The 19,900-nt window shown below is 37.5% G+C and overlaps 1 protein-coding gene across 1 annotated transcript in view; it reads left to right on the top strand.

Moving 5' to 3' along the window:
* The first annotated feature begins 316 nt into the window (after positions 1-316).
* The window catches only part of LOC121314443 (regulator of MON1-CCZ1 complex-like), a 22,557-nt gene continuing 2,973 nt past the window's right edge, over positions 317-19,900 (top strand). The window contains exons 1-17 of the mRNA XM_041247723.1: positions 317-537; positions 3,032-3,108; positions 5,575-5,659; positions 6,467-6,523; positions 6,616-6,702; positions 6,887-7,027; positions 10,219-10,322; positions 10,544-10,633; positions 10,726-10,831; positions 14,312-14,420; positions 14,511-14,555; positions 14,817-14,870; positions 15,474-15,602; positions 16,163-16,269; positions 16,514-16,633; positions 17,091-17,168; positions 17,299-17,403. Of these exons, the coding sequence (XP_041103657.1) occupies positions 439-537; positions 3,032-3,108; positions 5,575-5,659; positions 6,467-6,523; positions 6,616-6,702; positions 6,887-7,027; positions 10,219-10,322; positions 10,544-10,633; positions 10,726-10,831; positions 14,312-14,420; positions 14,511-14,555; positions 14,817-14,870; positions 15,474-15,602; positions 16,163-16,269; positions 16,514-16,633; positions 17,091-17,168; positions 17,299-17,403 (1,593 nt within the window). The 5' untranslated portion in view covers positions 317-438. The remainder of the gene's footprint in view (positions 538-3,031; positions 3,109-5,574; positions 5,660-6,466; positions 6,524-6,615; positions 6,703-6,886; positions 7,028-10,218; positions 10,323-10,543; positions 10,634-10,725; positions 10,832-14,311; positions 14,421-14,510; positions 14,556-14,816; positions 14,871-15,473; positions 15,603-16,162; positions 16,270-16,513; positions 16,634-17,090; positions 17,169-17,298; positions 17,404-19,900) is intronic.

Below are 19,900 nucleotides of genomic sequence, written 5' to 3'. Positions count from 1 at the left end.
CTTCCATGTAAACGTAGTGAATAGAATAAACCAAAAACATCAGTCAAGGGATACATGCAACATTGTAATAAAATGTAATTCAATGTTTATTAGAAGAAGATAATCTATATATAATAATATATATATATATATATATATATATATATATATATATATATATATATATATATATATATATATATATCAATTGCACTAATTACTTTGTTAATGACTGTTGCCTGTTGGATAATACAACTCGTATTTCTAACACCAAACGACATGCGTGTAAATTCAAATACATGAAAAGACACAGAACAAATCAACACTGTTCCTTTAAGAATCCCGCGGACCCCGATCACATGATGGTGTGGACAGGAACTAGAATTTGAGTGAGACAGAGAGACCATTACAAACCTCCGGCAGTAGAATTAAACCTTAAATTGCACATTCACTTTAATAATGAGCGAAGAACATTACTTAGAGCTTTGCGGTAATCCGGTCCAGTTTGAAAACGCCTCCAGTGTCAACAATGTATTTTTCGATGAAGCAAATAAACAGGTAACAACAGACAGCGAGACAAGTAATAGGGATCGTGATGGGATGACAGATTCAAAGATAATTTGGCATTTTTCTGTTCTGTCCTCTCTGCTCAGAGTTATTGTCCTGCTCAAAATTGACGCTGTGTATACAGGTAACATTAACCGCAGCAATGTTGCGTTCTTATGTATAAGTTTGTTATGTTACATTGTAACATTTTGACAAAGCAGAAACTTTACAGTAACTCGTTATATAATACTAATAGCATATGCATAACGACTTGGCACAAGTAGCAATTGTGATTAGCTGTCACTGGTAGCAACATTTAAAAATATTGACGTAAAGGTTACCATATATATATATATATATATATATATATATATATATATATATATATATATATATATATATATATATAATACGTCAGTCATGATTAAAAAGTTGACTATTGGAATTTTGGGTGTATTTTTTGCAGACGTCTGAGACAAAAGAAAGATACCAAAAGACTGGTTTTGCACAATTTGCAAAAATTTATTGTACCAAACGGTGTGTGTGTGTGTGTGTGTGTGTGTGTATATATATATATATATATATATATATATATATATATATATATATATATATATATATATATATATATATATATGATATATACACACACACACACACACACACACACACACACACACACACACACACACACAGTACCAGTCAGTACGCTTGCTGGAAACAAGTTTTTTTTTGATAATTGACAATGTTATACGTCGTATAGGTTTCTGTAAATACAGTATCAAAGCAGTGTTCAAGAAAATTAAATTGTCTCAATCTTGGATTCCTCAAAATAGGCACCCTTTGCCTTAATAGCAGCCTTACAAACACGAGGTATTCGGTTTCAGCAGGAAATCACCCGGCATGTCTTCCCAGCTCTTCTGCAGCAATTCCCAGAGATGTAGGGCACTTGTGGGTAGCTTTGCTTTGACTCTGCTGTCCAGTTCGTCCCATACAAGTTCTGTGGGATTGAGGTCTGGAGACTGGGCAGGCCAGGTCATTAGATTGAGTTGTCTTTCACTTTCCTTCTTCGCCAGATAGTTCTTGCACAACTTTGAGGTGTGTTTCGGGTCATTATCTTGCTGAAGAATGAAGGACTGCCCAAGTAGCCGTATTCCTGATGGAATGGCATGCCTCTGAAGTATGCTTTGATAGCCATGCTGGTTGAGCTTGCCATGGACTTGGTAAAGATCACCAACTTTGTCACCAGCAATGCAACCTCAGACCATGACACTGCCTCCTCCATGCTTGACAGTGGGAACCACACATGCAGAACTCATGCGCTCACCCTCTCTGTGTCTTACAAATAGTTGGCGGTTGGACCCAAATATTTCAAATTTTGACTCATCGGTCCATAAGACCGACTTCCACTCTTCAAACGTCCAGTTTCTGTGTTTTTTGGCCCAGGCAAGTCTCTTCCTCTTATTCTGTACTCTTAAAAATGGTTTCTTTGCAGCAATTTTTACAGTTAGGCCAGCTTCACGCAATCTCCTCAGAACAGTTGATGTTGAAACAGCTGTACTTTTAGTAGCATTTAGCTGAGCTTATATTTATAGTAATCATGGACCCTCACCTGTTAACAATAATTGGTGACAAAAGGTTAATTAGGTAACATGCTAGTTAACTTAGAGAACATCTAACAAAGACACTTGTATACTTAGGCCAGTGTTCTAACACAGTGTTATACACATTTTAGACTTTTAACTGACTTGGGCTTCAGACTGAAATCTCCTTGCATTGGGTGACCATTTCATTGAAATTGACAAGATTTACAGTTTAATTTAAAAATTAAATTTTTGAATGCAGTTCACTTATGATTATCAGCTTATATAAGTACATGTATCATAAAATGAAATATTAAGTGTTTGTAGACACATTTAAACAGTTAAAGCATAGATAATCATGAAAAATGCTAGAGTCACAACCAACATAAAATAAAATAAAAAAAATATAAAACTAGACTTGGCCCAGGAAGTTAAACAATATGAATTAATAAACACAAATAATACAAAGATTTTTTTTTAAATATTATTTCTGAATGGTGCTAACACAACCTGATAAATTACTCTGCTGATAGCTTGTTGAGCACGCTGCTATAGTTTTGTACTTTAAAAAAACAAAAAAACAAAAAAAAAACAACAATGTTAATACAGTAGCAAAACTGGGACTTTTAAACTGTTTTACTGTTTCTAACCAGGACAAAAAAATGAAGGCTGAAAATTGGGACAATCCCAATTTTCCTGGGACGTCTGGTAACCCTAACATTAGTGCTGGACTTCTGTTGAGCTATATATATTAAACATTGATTTTTTTCAACTGTGTCTCTATGTGCTGTACCTGTACATTACACTGCATATGACAAAAATATGTAATACTGCTTCCATTTCCAATAACAATCCAGTAGACTTATTCCGTTTATTAATAATTCCTTTGAGTTTATAAATGCTAATTTTTTGTTTGTTTCTAGGTGTTTGCAGTTCGATCGGGTGGCGCTACAGGTGTAGTTGTGAAAGGACCAGATGACAAAAGTACTGTCGCTTTCAGGTATCAAAGCAATTAAAATGACCATCTAGTGGCTCTCTGATTCAGCTTCTGGTGGTCATAAACAATTTGTGTAAAACAGACAACCTGTGAGCTTTCATTCCAACAATTGCTCACTCTTACACTTTTACACACTGTAGGGCAGAACATATAGGAACCCACATACCAAGACCACCAGTCAGTCACATTTGATGAGATCAGCTCCAGAATTGAATCTGCAAACCTTTACATGAAGGGTCTCTGCTCAGTAACATTTTAAAGAAATGTATTCTTCTGCTTTTGTGAAAAATCCTCAGTCTGGTTTCCATTTTGCATAGGATGTCAAATTCAAGATCACTTAACACATTTTCCATTGTTGGTTGTTATACCTTCCAAGTTTCAAGTCACTAAAATGGTCCCAGAGTTACAGAGACAACCAGTACCTGAAGCACTAATTGGATAGCTTTCTTTTCACACTGCTCCCCAGGAAACCTTTGTTTTCTCTCAACCAGTTCATGGCCACACATGAAACTGCAGTTGAGAACCACTTATCTGCTTTGGTAACTGCTAGAAGTTCTGCAACAGTTACCTACAGCTATGGCCAAAGGTTTTGCAGTACCCTATAGAATTAACACATTTTGTTTAATAAAGTCGAATAAAACCAGCTGAATAATGTTATGTTAACATATTGAATTATATACAGCTATGTAATTTTCCATATACTTAACAAAAAATTCACAAAATGGAAAAATTTGACATTCGACAGTAAAAGACCCTTTTGCACTGGCACTTGAACCCAGGACCGGACCCAGATTCTGGCTACCCGGGTCACAATCCCACATAGTGTAGAACCACGTACCTGGGCTAACCCAGGTCCCAACGACCCACCTCAGGATGTGGGTCAACACGCTTTGACCCGGGTTTGATTGAGACAAAATGCATGACTGCCGACAAAATAACAGCCACGCCTACGTGAAGGTTTCACTCCCACTAAGAACATTTTTGTTTATTCTGTATATTTTTGTTTCTTGAGACACACCATGAGCCAGATTGCAGCAGGGATGAAGAAACATTTGCTCTAATCAACATTTGGGATGACGGTTTAATCCAGAGAAGCTTGGATGGAAGCGTCTGTAACAAGCTACTTCCAAGGCATTGATACGTGCATTATGCACTTGCGTCTGTCCCGCTAGGTCAACCCTGCTTTATAAAAAAACATTATGCAATCGTATAGCCAACCCGTATGACACGGGGTCCTGACCCGGGTAGGTTCCAACCCGGATAGAGCATTCCAGTGTGAAAGGGGCTTTACATGAAATTCTGTACTACTATTAATGGCTTTTTTTTTTGTGGTTGCTTTGATTACATGATGTTAAATAAAATATCTTAAGTTATGTGCATATAGTTTTTTCTTTTGATTATTATTATGTTTCAGTTCTAAAATTCTAGGTGATAAAAACCTTTGGCCATAGCTGTATGTAATAGATTAAATCTGCATCAATTCTAGACTCTGATTTTTCACTATGTACTACAGACTGAAATTAAATATCTGTAATATACCCAATCATTGCAAAATAAAAAAGAAGCCACAACCCCCCCCCCCCCCCCCCCCCCCCCCCCCCCCCCCCCCCCCCCCCCCCCCCCCCCCCCCCCCCCCCCCCCCCCCCCCCCCCCCCCCCCCCCCCCCCCCCCCCCCCCCCCCCCTCCCCCCCCCCACCCCCCCCCCCCCCCCCCCAACCCCCCCCCCCCCCCCCCCCCCCCCAAAAAAAAAAAAAAAAAAAAAAAAAAAAAAAAAAAAAAAAAACAGTAAAACAAAGCTTGGCTTTATCTGCAATCCTCTGAACATGTTGGTAACAAAAGGGGTTTTGTTTTTCTGTTTTAATAAAAATGCGGTGACATGCGCAACAGTAACCAAAATAGGTCACGCTTTAAGGGCTGTTTTTTTGTTTATTAACTGTTAACAAACATCTAATAAACATGTTAATGTACATTATTTATTTTCTGTTAACTGTTAGTTAATAATATATAATAGGCAAACAAACTGCAAACACCAGAGCCCTATGGATGATCAATCAAACACCGCTGCCCTATGGATGATCAATACCAAGTTAATCGTATGCTTGAAATTGGTTAAAATTGTTACTGTAGTAATGTTTAGCAATTTAAATCAAAGTTTTAATTAACCCTAACCCTGAGCTATAAATTAACAATGTTTGTTAACAGTTAATAAACAAAAAAAAGGCCCTTAAAAATAAAGCATTACCCCAAAATGTAAATGAAGCTGCAGCTGTCTGTGGTTTGAAAGCAAGATCTTCCAAGCTTAAATTGTGGTTAGGCATAGCCTAATACTTTCAGAATAATGTGAAGTGTTTGACTGTACTTTTACGGAGGTTCTGGGTTAAATATAAGGATTGCATGTTCTTTATAATGTATATGTGAATTTCTGGCAGATGTAAATGGGTGATTCATGTCTTTGACTCTCATTATCAGAATGGATGATAAAGGAGAGGTGAAGTGCATCAAGTTTTCTTTCGGAAACAAGATTTTAGCAGTCCAGAGAACCTCCAAATCTGTGGTAAGCGTTATTTATTTATTTCTTAATGTATATAAAACCTGCTTGTTCTTGTTGTGGCATTTCAACCAGGTGAACAAACACGTGTAAGTGACTAGCCATGAATTTTACAGCAGTTTGCAATGTTTGTCTGGTGTAGATAGCTGTCTTTTAGTTCACAACAATCATTTGTTGTTGGAATCTATTGTGCTAGATTTTTATTTAAACAAATTGTAACTGCTAACAGTCCCCTAAATTAAATGTCTGTTTTTTTATTTTTTTATTTCTTGGTTATTACATTGTGTGCTTCGTCACAGTTGAGCGTTTCATCAAACATCAGTCTTTTGTTCGTCTTGCATACAGAATCCTGCCAACAAAGGGTCTACTCTCAGCCCTCTGTCAAAGTCAGATTTGCTGTCTTGTTGATTCTGTTTTAAAAGTTTAGCCTGGTATTTTTTCAGTGTTTTTGCAGTTTTACCCCATGCTTTTTCCATGGTTAAACTATGCATTTACCATAGTTTACCATGTTTATGAATATGCTTTACCATACCTACCTGGTCTTTGCAATGCTTACCTATGCTTTACTATGCTTTCAGTAGACATCATTATACTAGGCTATGCTTTTACAATGGTCAGCTTTTATAAGGGCTGTGACAGTTAGACTACAGACTTCAGTTGTACAAATATGATTTTATTAAATGCATTATTAGTTTGCTTAGATAAATAAGGTAACCATTTCAATTTAAGGGGAAGAGAGTCTTTATTAGTTCTACATATTGAATGGGTGTTCAGCACACTGGTGGTCATTTTTTTATGCTTTGTATATTTTAGGAGTTCATCAACTTTATTCCTGATTTACTTCATCTGGAATATTCCCAAGAATGCAAGGTAACGTCAAGTGGTATGAATCTACATGCAGACAAATTATACAGACGGGCTGTCATTCCTTTGTTTAAATTTTTCTTTACTACAAACTATAGACCAAGAATGCCAGTATCCTCGGTTTTTGTTGGACCAATTGGAATGAAATTGTCTACATTACTGACCAGGGAATTGAGTTCTATCAGGTAACCTGTGTTTTTTTTTTTTTTTTTTTCATTTTTTTTGAGAGCCAAGAAATGATGTAATAGAAAAGCAACTTAGTCACAAAGAATTTCAGTCGGTATCTTGTGCATTACAATGTTTGTGTTTGTAAATCAAAGTGTTAATAATTGTTTTAATGGGTTGATTTTTTTTATATACATATTTCAGGTATTGCCTGACAAGCGCAGTCTGAAGCTGCAGAAGAGTCAAAGCATCAATGTTAACTGGTATATGTACTGTCCTGTAACCTCGGTCATTCTGCTGTCCACCACAGTACTGGGGAACGTGCTCCAGCCTTTCTTCTTCAGGGTAAGTACAGGGTGGTTTATGTCCTCAACGGAATCCAGTATTGACATATAATTGTATAATTGTATAATTGTTCATGTTGCACGCTATAAAGAACTTTTGTGTTCGAGAGGAAGGACGGAGTCCTCCATAAATTACGTCATCCAAGTCTAACCAATCAGAAAACAAATAATCAAGTTCCCGACACCTTTTTGGGATTGATTCTTTCATCCTTCTGCCTCCTCAATTTCAGCCCTTCTAGCTACACCGTGGTCCAGTCTATTTTGGAAATGTACTGCCTTGTTCAATTAACAAGGGGGTGGTCCCTCAAACCAAGTAGCTTTAAGGAAAATGTTTAATGCTTTCAAGTTGTATAACCACAGTTGAAGAATGCTGATCTTCCAGCCAGTCAGACTGAATGTTTCGCCTACTATATTCCACAAGATTTCACAGAGAAACCCAATTACCAAATACGTTATTTTGTTTTTACTGTACTTTATTGTCAATATCAGCAAAGTTGATCTTACCTGCTTTTTAAAGTGTGCAAGTGATGTGCTATTAAACTAATGTAAACATGTGTGACACTGTATGCAATGAAAAACCACGACTGCATTAATGCCATGGACAGTGAGCCGCAGAAAGATGACAAACCTGCCCGAAGGCAAAACATGTATGTAATGACATATCCTCTAAAGCAGCATGTACAACTGTGGCCAAAAGTTTTGCATCACCTAGAATTTTAGGATTGAGACAAAACTATATGAATATAATTTTCATCTTTTATTTAACATCATGTAATCAAAGAAACTTTAAAATTATATTACAAAAGTCTACCGGAAGCCATAATAGTAGTACAGTATTTAATGTAAAGCCCCTTTCACACTGGCATGCTGTACCTGGGTCAGGACCCGGTCGGCTATACAATTGCACACTGTTTTTTATAAAGCAGGGTTGCCCTGGGTGATAGCCGCAAGGGCGCAGTGTGCATATCAGTGCCCCGGAAGCAGTTTGTTAAAGATGCTTCCATCCAAGCTTCTTGGGATTGAGCCATTGTCCCTAATGTTGAATAAAGCAAATGTTTCTTCATCCCTGCTGCAATCTGGCTCATGGTGTTTCTCAAGAAAAAAAATTCTACAGAATAAACAAAAATGTACCTTGCGGGAGTGAAAGCTTCACACAGGCGTGGCTGCTTGCTATTTTGTCGGCCGTCAGGCATTTTGTAATTTCAGTTTTTAGTTAGGTGTATGGAAAACTACAAAGCAGTTAATTCTATAGAGTTTACGCTGTGCATAGGTTATATTGACAGTGGCAGCACAAACAGACCTCGGCTTTCATATTCTGCTCGTAATGTTCGCTGTCGTAATCATTCGAAACAATATTCAGCATCAACATCTAGTACTACAGCATCTGGATCCAGACATTTTGGAAACATATTTCAGCTCAATCTGAGTTAATGACGTCAATGTGTTTGTGCTAATAAGCTAAGGGACACGGCCATCAAATTAGCATTGTTGCAATCCAATCTGATTTTATATATATATATATATATATATATATATATATATATATATATATATATATATATATATATACACACACACACACACACACAGTACCAGTCAAAAGTTTGAGTACACTTGCTGGAAACTAGGTTTTTTTTCATAATTGACAATGTTTTACGTCGTATACGTTTCTGTAAATACTTGAAAATGAAAACACACGTTACAATATACAAAACAAAACATAAGGCGTATCTTGCATTCCTTAAAATGGCCACCCTTTGCCTTAATAACAGTCTCACAAACACGAGGCATTCGGTTAACAAGTTTCAGCAGGAAATCACCCGACATGTCTTCCCAGCTCTTCTGCAGCAATTTCCAGAGATGTAGGGCACTTGTGGGTAGCTTTGCTTTGACTCTTCTGTCCAGTTCGTCTCCCATACAAGTTCTATGGGATTGAGGTCTGGAGACTGGGCAGGCCAGGTCATTAGATTGAGTTGTCGTTCACTTTCCTTCTTCGCCAGATAGTTCTTGCACAACTTTGAGGTGTGTTTCGGGTCATTATCTTGCTGAAAAATGAAGGACTGCCCAACTAGCCGTAATCGTGATGGAATGGCATGCCTCTGAAGTATGCTATGATAGCCATGCTGGTTGAGCTTGCCGTGGACTTGGTAAAGATCACCAACTGTGTCTCCAGCAAAGCAAACCCAGACCATGACACTGCCTCCTCCGTGCTTTAAAGTGGGAACTACACATGCAGAACTCATGCGCTCACCCTCTCTGTGTCTTACAAATACTCGGCTGTTGGACCCAGATATTTCAAATTTTGACTCTTCGGTCCATAACACCGACTTCCTCTCCTCAAACATCCAGTTTCAGTGTTTTTTGGCCCAGGCAAGTCTCTTCCTCTTATTCTGCACTCTTAACAATGGTTTCTTTGCAGCAATTCTTCCAGTTAAGCCAGCTTCACGCAATCTCCTCTGAACAGTCGATGTTGAAACATCTGTACTTCTAAGCATTTAGCTGAGCTTGTATTTCAGGGGCAGTTAATCGCCGGTTTTGCAGACTTGTGACTCGAATGAACTTGTTCTCTGATTCTGAGGTCACCTTTGGCCTGCCTGACCTTGTTCGGTCCTGATGAGTGCAGCAGTTACAGACACTTGCGGAGTTCTTGTGATTCATCTTAAAGATTGACCTTCATTTCTTAAAGTAATTTCTTTGCTTAACTGAGCGTATTTAACCATTTTCTGCTCCCTTTTACATTCAGGAATGACAAACTTGTGCCTATGCTACCTATATTTATAGTAATCATGGACCCTCACCTGTTAACAATAATTGGTGACAAAAGGTTAATTGGGTAACATGCTAGTTATCTCAGAGAACATCTAACAAAGACACTAAGTCACTTTTATACTTATACCATGTTATACACATTTCAGACTGACATCCCTTTGCTTTGGGTGACCATTTCATTGAAATTGACAAGATTTACATTTTAATTTAAAAATTAAATTTTTGAATGCAATTCACTTATGATTATCAGCTTATATAAGTACACGTATCATATAATGAAATATTAAGTGTTTATAGACAATTTTATACAGTTAAAAGCATAGATAATCATGAAAAACCTAGTTTCAAACAGTTGTACTCAAACTTTTGACTGGTACTGGATATATATATATATATATATATATAAATTTTTTACTTCCGCAGAGTGGAACAATGTCCAAAATATCAAAGTTTGAAATAGAATTACCAGCTGTCTATAAGCCAGCAAAACTGAGCCTGTCAGAAAGAGACATTGCCATGGCAACCATGTAAGTATGAGATACTTCCTTTTCATCTATGGTGTTATTGTTACTTCGTAACTAGGGGCGTTAATCAACAAAGTATATACTGTATGATTAAAGTAGGCCTAAATTAAGACTAATGGGTTAAAATGAAAATATTACACTAAAGGATACAACATGTACCTGTACAGCACTAGTGTGGACTTCTACATTATCACTTGTTTTTTTTTTTTTTTTTTTTTTGTTAGATATGGACAACTTTATGTTATGTACTTAAAACACCATTCAAGAGCAGTAAACAATCCAGGAGCAGAGGTTGTCCTTTATCATCTACCCAGGTAAAATTAGTTGTGACTCAGAACCTTTGTTAATTTACTCCTTGCAAATATGCATACTGGACGATAATGATAATGTTTATCATGTAATACAGGGAAGGCCCCTGTAAGAAAATGCACGTGTTAAAGCTGAACACCACTGGCAAGTTCGCTCTGAATGTGGTGGATAACTTGGTGGTGGTTCATCACCAGAGCTCCCAGGTGAGTTGATGACAGACAATTCATACTTTTAAAAAGTTGGTTTTGTTTGAATTTCTGATGGTTCAAATGGTTGTAGTTAACAAAATAATTTCCTAAACTTACAAATTTTTATTCACTATATATATATATATATATATATATATATATATATATATATATATATATATATATATATATATATATATATATATAAAAGTTTTAGGCAGGTTTGAAAAAATGCTGTAAAGTAAGAATGCTTTCAAAAATAGACATGTTAATAGATTATATTTATCAATTAACTAAATGCAAAGTGAGTGAACAGAAGAAAAATCTAAATCAAGTCCATATTTGGTGTGACCACCCTTTGCCTTCAAAACAGCATCAGTTCTTCTAGGTAAACTTGCACAAAGTCAGGGGATTTTGTAGGAATATAAACTGGGTGAGGAACAGCCAAACTCAGCTAACAAGGTGAGGTTGCTGAAGACAGTTTACTGTCAAAAGTCATACACCATGGCAAGACTGAGCACAGCAACAAGACACAAGGTAGTTATACTGCATCAGCAAGGTCTCTCCCAGGCAGAAATTTCAAGGCAGGCAGGGGGTTCCAGATGTGCTGTCCAAGCTCTTTTGAAGAAGCACAAAGAAACGGGCAACGTTGAGGACCGTAGACGCAGTGGTCCGCCAAGGAAACTTACCGCAGCAGATGAAAGACACATCATGCTTACTTCCCTTCGTAATCTGAAGATCAGAATTGGCAGAAAACAGTGGGACCCTGGTACACCCATCTATTGTCCTGAGAAGTCTGGTCAGAAGTGTCCTTCATGGAAGACTTGTGGCCAAAAAGCCATACCTCCGACGTGGAAACAAAGCCAAGTGACTCAACTATGCATAAAAGCACAGGAACTGGGGTGCAGAAAAATGGCAGCAGGTGCTCTGGACTGATGAGTCAAAATTTGAAATATTTGGCTGTAGCAGAAGGCAGTTTGTTCGCCGAAGGGCTGGAGAGTGGTACACGAATGAGTGTCTGCAGGCAACAGTGAAGCATGGTGGCAGTTCCTTGCAAGTTTGGGGCTGCATTTCTGCAAATGGAGTTGGGGATTTGGTCAGAATTAATGGTCTCCTCAATGCTGAGTAGTACAGGCAGATACTTATCCATCATGCAGTACCATCAGGGAGGCATCTGATTGGCCCCAAATTTATTCTGCAGCATGACAACAACCCCAAACATACAGCAAAAGTCATTAAGAACTATCTTCAGCGTAAAGAAGAACAAGGAGTCCTGGAAGTGATGGTATGGTCCCCACAGAGCCCTGATCTCAACATCATAGAGTCTGTCTGGGATTACATGAAGAAAGAGAAGAAACTGAGGCTGCCTAAATCCACAGAAGAACTGTGGTTAGTTCTCCAAGATGCTTGGGCCAACCTACCTGCCGAGTTCCTTCAAAAACTGTGTGCAAGTGTACCTAGAAGAATTGATGCTGTTTTGAAAAGGGTGGTCACACCAAATATGGATTTGATGTAGATTTTTCTTCTGTTCACTCACTTTGCATTTTGTTAATTGATAAATATAAACTATTAACATGTCTATTTTTGAAAGCATTCTTACTTTACAGCATTTTTTCACACCTGCCTAAAACTTTTGCACAGTACTGTGTGTGTGTGTATATATGTATGTATGTATATATATATATATATATATATATATATATATATATATATATATATATATATATATATATATATATATATATATATATCACATACATCCATACACACACACACACAGTGCCTTGAAAAAGTATTCGGCCCCCATCCCTTTTTTCACATTTAAAAGTCTCACAGCCTGGGATTTTGATGCATTAGATTAGGAATTTTTATTTGTGAGTCACACATTCTTCTTCACAGAGTCCCCCCCCCCCCCCCCCCCCCCACAAAAGAAAGAAAATAGTAAACAATAAAATAATAAAAATAAAAAAAACTGGGTCAATACTTGGTTGAACCACCTCTGGCAGCTATTACAGCCAGTAGTCTTTTCAGATAAGTTAACTTTTCAGATAATTAATTTTGCACACCGTGATGGAGCAATATTTGCCCATTCCTCCTTGCAAAATTGCTCAAGCTGTGTCAAGTTAGTTAGGGAATGGTGACGGACAGCAATTTTGAGGTCTTGCCACAGATTTTCGATGGGATTAAGGTCAGGACTGGGCCACTCAAGGACATCTATTTTCTTCATTTTAAGCCACTCCAGTGTTGCTCTGCAGTGTGTTTTGGATCATTGTCCTGTTGAAAGACAAACTTTTTCTACAGTTTGAGTTTTTTGGCAGAGGGACGCAGGTTTTTATCCAGGATTTCTCTGTATAGTGCGCCATTCATCCTCCCATCAATCCCGACAATATTGCCAGTCCCTGCTGCTGAAAAGCATCCCCATAACATGATGCTACCCCCACCATACCTTACGGTGGGGATGGTGTTACCTGGCTGGTGTGCAGTGTTTGATTTGCGCCTCACTGCTTAGCGTTCAGGCAAAAATGTTCCACTTTAGTCTCATCAGACCACAAAATGTTCTGCCACATCACTACAGTATCTTCTAGGTGATGTTTTGCGAACTCTTTGCGGGCAAGGATATGTTGTTTTTTCAGCCAGGGTTTCTTCCCTGACACTCTTTCGTCTTCACTTTTATTCTTTCTTTTGAAAGTCTCTACCATACTGTGGGACCATACAGAGAGAGCGTTATTTATCCTCACAGATAAGCAGATGATCCACTAATTTCTTCCACAGGCGGAGTCCATCAGCAAATTGTGTGACTTGTTGAGGTAATATATTGCACCTGAGCAAATTTAGGCTTGCAATTGCAAAGGGTATGAATAATTTTTTAAACTGATAATTTCCGTTTTTCATTTGTGGTAAATTGTTGAAAGCTTTTGGAATTTTTCTTTGGGTTTGACATGGCGCTCAAGGCTGTGTAGATCAGTGGGAAAAAATCCTAATTTAATCTATTTCAAATTTTGAATCTGAGACTCTTAAATGTGAAAAAAGGGATGGGGGCTGAATACTTTTTGAAGGCACATATATATATATATATATATTCTCTAAACACGCATGTTACCACATGATATCTGGTACTACAGTAGGTTAAAGAAAACTCTGCTTTACTTCCTAGCTCCTTTCACCTCACCTCAGCAGTGTCTTCGGTCTCAAGTGTCTAACTGGCTACAAAGCCCGTCAGTCATTAGCGGAAACAGCTGGTGACAGGAAAGAAGACCCTGAAGGGGTGGGGATAATTCCACTCTCTAGATGAAATGACACAAGAAGTTTGTTTAAAAAGCAAATACATCTTTGCTAAAACATGTGTGCCTTTCAAAACTGCACATCTGAGACCTATATAAAGAACTGATGTGCATGGGGGATACAATTTATGCAACTGTTCTAATAGCGAGAAATACTTCAAATATAAAGAGACTCGTCATCGCAGTAGTGTGTGTGTGGTGTGTTTTTTTACAGACCTCCATGATATTTGACATTAAGTTGCGAGGCGCAGACAGTACACTCAACGTTCATCAGCCAGTGGTGCCTGCTCGATCCATCCACCCGTACAAGATCCCACTGACAGGTAAGCTACTGGCCTGGCTACAGTTCAGATAGTGTGCTAATGAAAAGAAGATATTTTTCCTTTATGGTCTTATTTATTTATTTTCTGCAGGTCCTGCAGCAGTAACTACAGCGACTCCTGTACCGTGTGAACTTTGTATCCTTTTTGAAATATACAAAATTGTTTCAAAACACTACTGTAATGTGTAAATCTCATTATCCTACTGCACCAGTAGCTCATTTCTTATGGGTGAATGGTACAGAAATCAGAAGCAGTTTCCCATTGTTCTCAGAGAACCAGGATATTGCTGTTAAAAACTGTCAGCAGTAGCACAGCAAGAAACCATTTGTTCTCAAACACATTAGTTTTTAACTTCAGCGTTATTTCTGCAGACTTGTGATTTTCTTTAATGTTTAGATTCTTCTACTTGGAGTGTCTTCCAGCCGGACATCATAATCAGTGCCAGTGAAGGTACACGCAGGAACACGCATGCCTATGTGAAGTTAGTTAATGTAATGTAATGTATTATATTGACATTAACTAAAATATATTATGAGAATAAAATTGTAAAGTTAACTGTTTTTTTTTTTAGCTGACTAAGCACACAATGCAGTATTTTCACTCCACACACCCCCCCCCCCCCCCAATGTGCAGTAATAGTGTTTTATGTTTTAAAACTAAACTACAGTACAAAACAGACATGAACAACATGTAAACTCTTCTAGCATAGCAGATTGAAAAGAGGGCTTGGAAAAACAACACCACTAAAAAAGCAGGTAGCTGGTACCAACGACCGTGGTTGACGGTTTTTAAAAAAAAAAAAAAAAAAAAAAAAAACAGTAGACCCTAGTGGTATAGTTACAAAAATATTGCCTAAATAGTATAATAATTTAAATAGTCATTCCTGCACCTCTCTGGAGGAACGTGTTGGTAAAATTACATTTATGAAAAACAGCACTGACATTTTTGTAGACTTACTGGTGTAGTAGGTATTTGTACAGCATGTTTGTTTTAAAAATAATACAGTGTTGTCATTGCTGTGCATCTCTCTTAATAGCACCCCCCTCTCTCTAGGGTACCTGTGGCATCTCCAGGTGAAGCTGCAGCCTGTTGTTAACCTTATGAAAGATAAAGGCAAGCTAATGGACTTTCTGCTGCAGAGACGGGACTGCAAGATGGTGATCATGTCGGTCTGTTTCCAGAGTACGTATCACACAAACAGTTATGCACCTTAAACAGCAACAATGAATACCACACAGCTAGAGAGGGAGCTTGCTGAAGTGCACCTGGGTGTCCAGAGCCACCTCTGGCTAGTTTCACAGAAACCTGGTCAGCATTAATCTTGGAGTACCTTATATAAAGTAACAGTAGTCCAAGATATGTGCTAATCTGGGTCTGTGAAAGCAGCCGTTAAAAATGAACTTCCCCTGAGGTCACATCATCATAGTACAGTAGATGAGTTGTACCAGGTGGCTTCTTCATGTGCTTATTTTTGGTGTAACCTAGCTCAATTCAGAATTCACCATTTACTTGCTTTTAATTGTTAAAATCTAATGTACTTTGTACCAAGTTTCTGACAAGACAGTCATAGAAGTTCAGCACAATTTGAAGCTTCAATGGCTGGTTACACTGACCCAAATAGCACTAGTTGTGCTAATCAGGGTTATTTTTTGTAATGTTGACTTATCAGTACACGACTCCTGCTGGGATGTTTCAGCCTTTTTAGGTCGACATTTTAATTTATTTAGTTTTCTTTATTTTAGTGCTCAATGGACCCGACAAAAGTAACTTGTCTGTCATTGCCACTGTGTTTGACAAATTGAATCAGGTGTATAAGGAGTACCTGGAGGTGGAACAAAGCTACACCATGGTGAGTGTGCCTACTGCATACAGAATTCATTCATCTGCAGTGTGGTGAAAAACGCACTTCAAACCTTGTTAACACCCCCTGTGGTCATCAGACCTGATGCTTGTTAACTGATTAAGACTATCATACCTAAAAAATTATGACCAGTGGTGTATACATGGCCCATACTATTCAGGCTGTAACTGGTCAGTACTAGAGAATGGATTTTAGTTTTCCGGCTGATCAGTAAATTCAGCCTCTGTTTCAGGCGGTGGAGACTGGTCAAAGTCGAGGTAACCCAGCACAGAAGAGACCAGTACGCACGCAGGCTGTGATTGACCAGTCTGACATGTACACACATGTCCTGTCCGTGTTCACCGAGAAGAAGGTAAGCGAACATGTCTACCTAAGATTCGTTACACGTGGAAAAAATAAGAATTTAGCGACAGGCAAGTGCATTTATGAAAATATACCCCATTGTGGCTCCATAGAAGGTGAAAAACAACCTCCATAATAAATGCTTTGTTTTTGGCCGTCACTTGTAGACCCTTTTCCTGTATATGTGTACAAGCTGAACTATTCACTGCAATACCACAACACCATTCCATGTTCAAAAGATTGTATGTTAAATACATCACGAAAAAATTAATTGTTTAATTCTGCTTATGTTTTGAGTATAATGCTGTAAATGCAAAGCACTGTTTCTAGAAGACGCTATTACTACTCTTCCAAGCTTTACTGTAAAAGGATCAGGTAACTTTTCTTAAGTCACATTAGCCAAACAAAAATCAGTGGTATCTTCTTCTGGCCTTCTTGTAACAAAAAATGGTATTGTTCTTTAACAGGATGTGTCGCACAAGTTCATAATTGCCGTGTTGATGGAGTACATCCGGTCTCTCAACCAGTTCCAGATTACAGTGCAGGTACTATACACCACTTATACATTTTAATTGATAATCAGCCATGGGTAACATTGTAAATAGTCAATTTTAATCTTATTTTCAGTTGTCAGTGTTGCCTCTATCCAGAATGACCTGTGTTCTGTTTTCCTAGCATTACCTGTATGAACTTGTCATCAAGACTCTTGTCCACCATAACCTCTTCTACATGCTTCACCAGTTTCTGCAGTACCATGTTCTCAGTGACTCCAAACCCCTGGTAAGAGAACCCACCTTTAAAAGTCAACATTTTATATTTAAGTAAAGGGTGTAACGATTTATTTTGTATCGATGAATCATGACACTTTCTTTATACGTAATAAAGGCGTGTATTGCGATACAAGACCAAAAGCACAACATAGCTCATTGTAGTTCAATAAGTGGTTCTTAAACAAAGAAGTGTGTTTTATAGGTCTGTATGAATACCAGACCTGGGACAAATATAGCTGTATTTGATATTTTATTTGTAAACACCAACGATTTCAAATAGTTGAAATGTTTAAATATATATGCTTGAATAAATCAATTTTGTTTTTAAATATTCAAATATTAATTGCACAAAGTAACGTGTTATTTGAAAATATTTAAATTTTGCAGAAAACAAATACTATTTGAATATATTTAAATATATGTAAGTTATTTGAAAAAAAATTAAAAACATCTTCAACTATTCCAAAATAGTTAATATATCAAAAACTAACACCTAGTTATTACCCTAAATGTATAATTGTGAACCAAGTCTTGCAATTACCACATGGTGGTTCTATACAAGGATAATTCAGTAACTTAAAAAAAAAAAACCATTAAACCAGTGGTTCAAGATATTTCATTGTTTTCAAATATTTACCCATTGAAATAAAATATTCAAATATTTCAATTAATTGATCAAATTAAATCTAACTGAAATAGAGCAGTTTCCAAAAGATAACTGAGTGGTTAATAAGGACAAGGCTTAACCTGCTTAGAATGCAGGATCATAATTAGGCTGCTGTATGTTACAGTTAGATATTTATGAAGAGTTTAAAGTATTTCAGTGTATTTCAACTACTTTACTCATATTTAAATATTTTCAAATAATAAATTGCTTTCCACAAACCATATTTAAATATTTTCAAATAATAGTTACTTTCTGCAATTTGTATTTAATTATTTATAGTGGCTCTCAAAAGTATTCACCCCCCTTGGACTTTCACACATTTTATTGTGTTACAACATTTGCAAAATTGCTCACGCTCCGTAAAGTTGGATGGGGACCTTTGATGAACAGCAATTTTCAACTCTTTCCACATATTCTCAATTGGATTGAGGCCGTGCTTTGACATTGACCTTTTTGTTTTTAAGCCACTCCAGTGTGGCTTTGGCTGTGTTTGGGGTCATTGTCCTGTTGGAAGATGAGTCTTCTCCCAAGTCCCAGGTCTCTTGCAGACTTCAGCAGGTTTTCCTCCAGGATTTCTCTGTACTTGCTGCATCCATTTTGCCCTCTGTCTTCGAGTTTTCTAGGCCCTGACGCAGAGATGCATCGCCATAGCAGGATGCTGCCACCATCATGCTTCACGGTAGGGATGGTGTTCTCAGGATGATGTGCGGTGTTAGGCTTGTGCCAAACATAGAGCTCTATTTTGGTCTCATCAGACCATAGAATCTTCTTTACTTGGTCTCAGAGTCTCCCACATGCGTTCTGGCAAACTAGCCGAGATTTGATGGGAGTTTTTTTCAACAATGGCTTTCTTTTTGCCACTCTCCCATAAAGGCCAGTTTTGTGAAGCACCCGGGCTATTGTTGCCCTATGCATAGTCTCCCAGCTCAGCCGTGGAAGACCAACTCCTTTAGACTCCTCTTGGTGGCCTCCCTGACTAGTGCCCTTCTCTCCCGGATACTCAGTTTTTGAGGACGGCCTGTTCTAGACAGATTCACAGTTGTGTCATATTCTCTCCATTTCTTAATAATGGACTTTACTGTGCTCCGGGGGATATTCAATGCCTTGGAAATGTTCTTACATCCTACCCATGATTGGTGCTTTTGAAGAACCTTATTCCGGATTTACTTTGAATGTTCCTTCGTCTTCATGGTGTAGTTTATGTTAGGAAATGTATTAACCAACTGTGGGACCTCCCAGAGACAGGTGCATTTAACCTGAAATCATGTGAAACACCTTAAATTACACAGGTGGACTCCATTCAACTAATTATGTGACTTCTAAAGACAATTGGTTGCGCCAGAGCTTATTTAGGTGTGTCCTAGCAAAGGGGATGAATACTTATGTAATTAATTATTTTCTTTTTTATATTTGTAATTTAGAACAATTTGTAGATTTTATTTTTACATTATGGACTTATTTCATGTTGATCAATGACAAAAACTCCTGATTAAATCCATTTTGATTCCATGTTGTAACACAATAAAATGTGGAAAAGTCCAAGGGAGGTGAATACTTTTGAGAGCCACTGGACGATCTGTATTTAATGATTTTCAAATAAGTTACTTTCTGCGATATGTATTTAACTTTTCAAATAAGTTACTTTTCACAAACCATATTTATAACTGTATTTATCCCAGGTCTGATGAATATATATTCTTCCCTAACTCATTTAATTTTTTTGGCTTTTTAACAAAATAGTCCTTCATTAAATTATCATTAGATTTTATGTATCATACAAGTAGTCCATCAGGACCATTTACATGTATTGTGATATATTATGATATATATTGTAGTGCGA

The sequence above is a fragment of the Polyodon spathula genome, chromosome 4, assembly GCF_017654505.1.
Source record: "Polyodon spathula isolate WHYD16114869_AA chromosome 4, ASM1765450v1, whole genome shotgun sequence".
In the NCBI taxonomy this organism is placed as follows: domain Eukaryota; kingdom Metazoa; phylum Chordata; class Actinopteri; order Acipenseriformes; family Polyodontidae; genus Polyodon; species Polyodon spathula.
The sequence above is the reverse complement of the archived record's forward strand: the minus strand, read 5'-3'. Positions and strand labels throughout refer to the sequence as shown.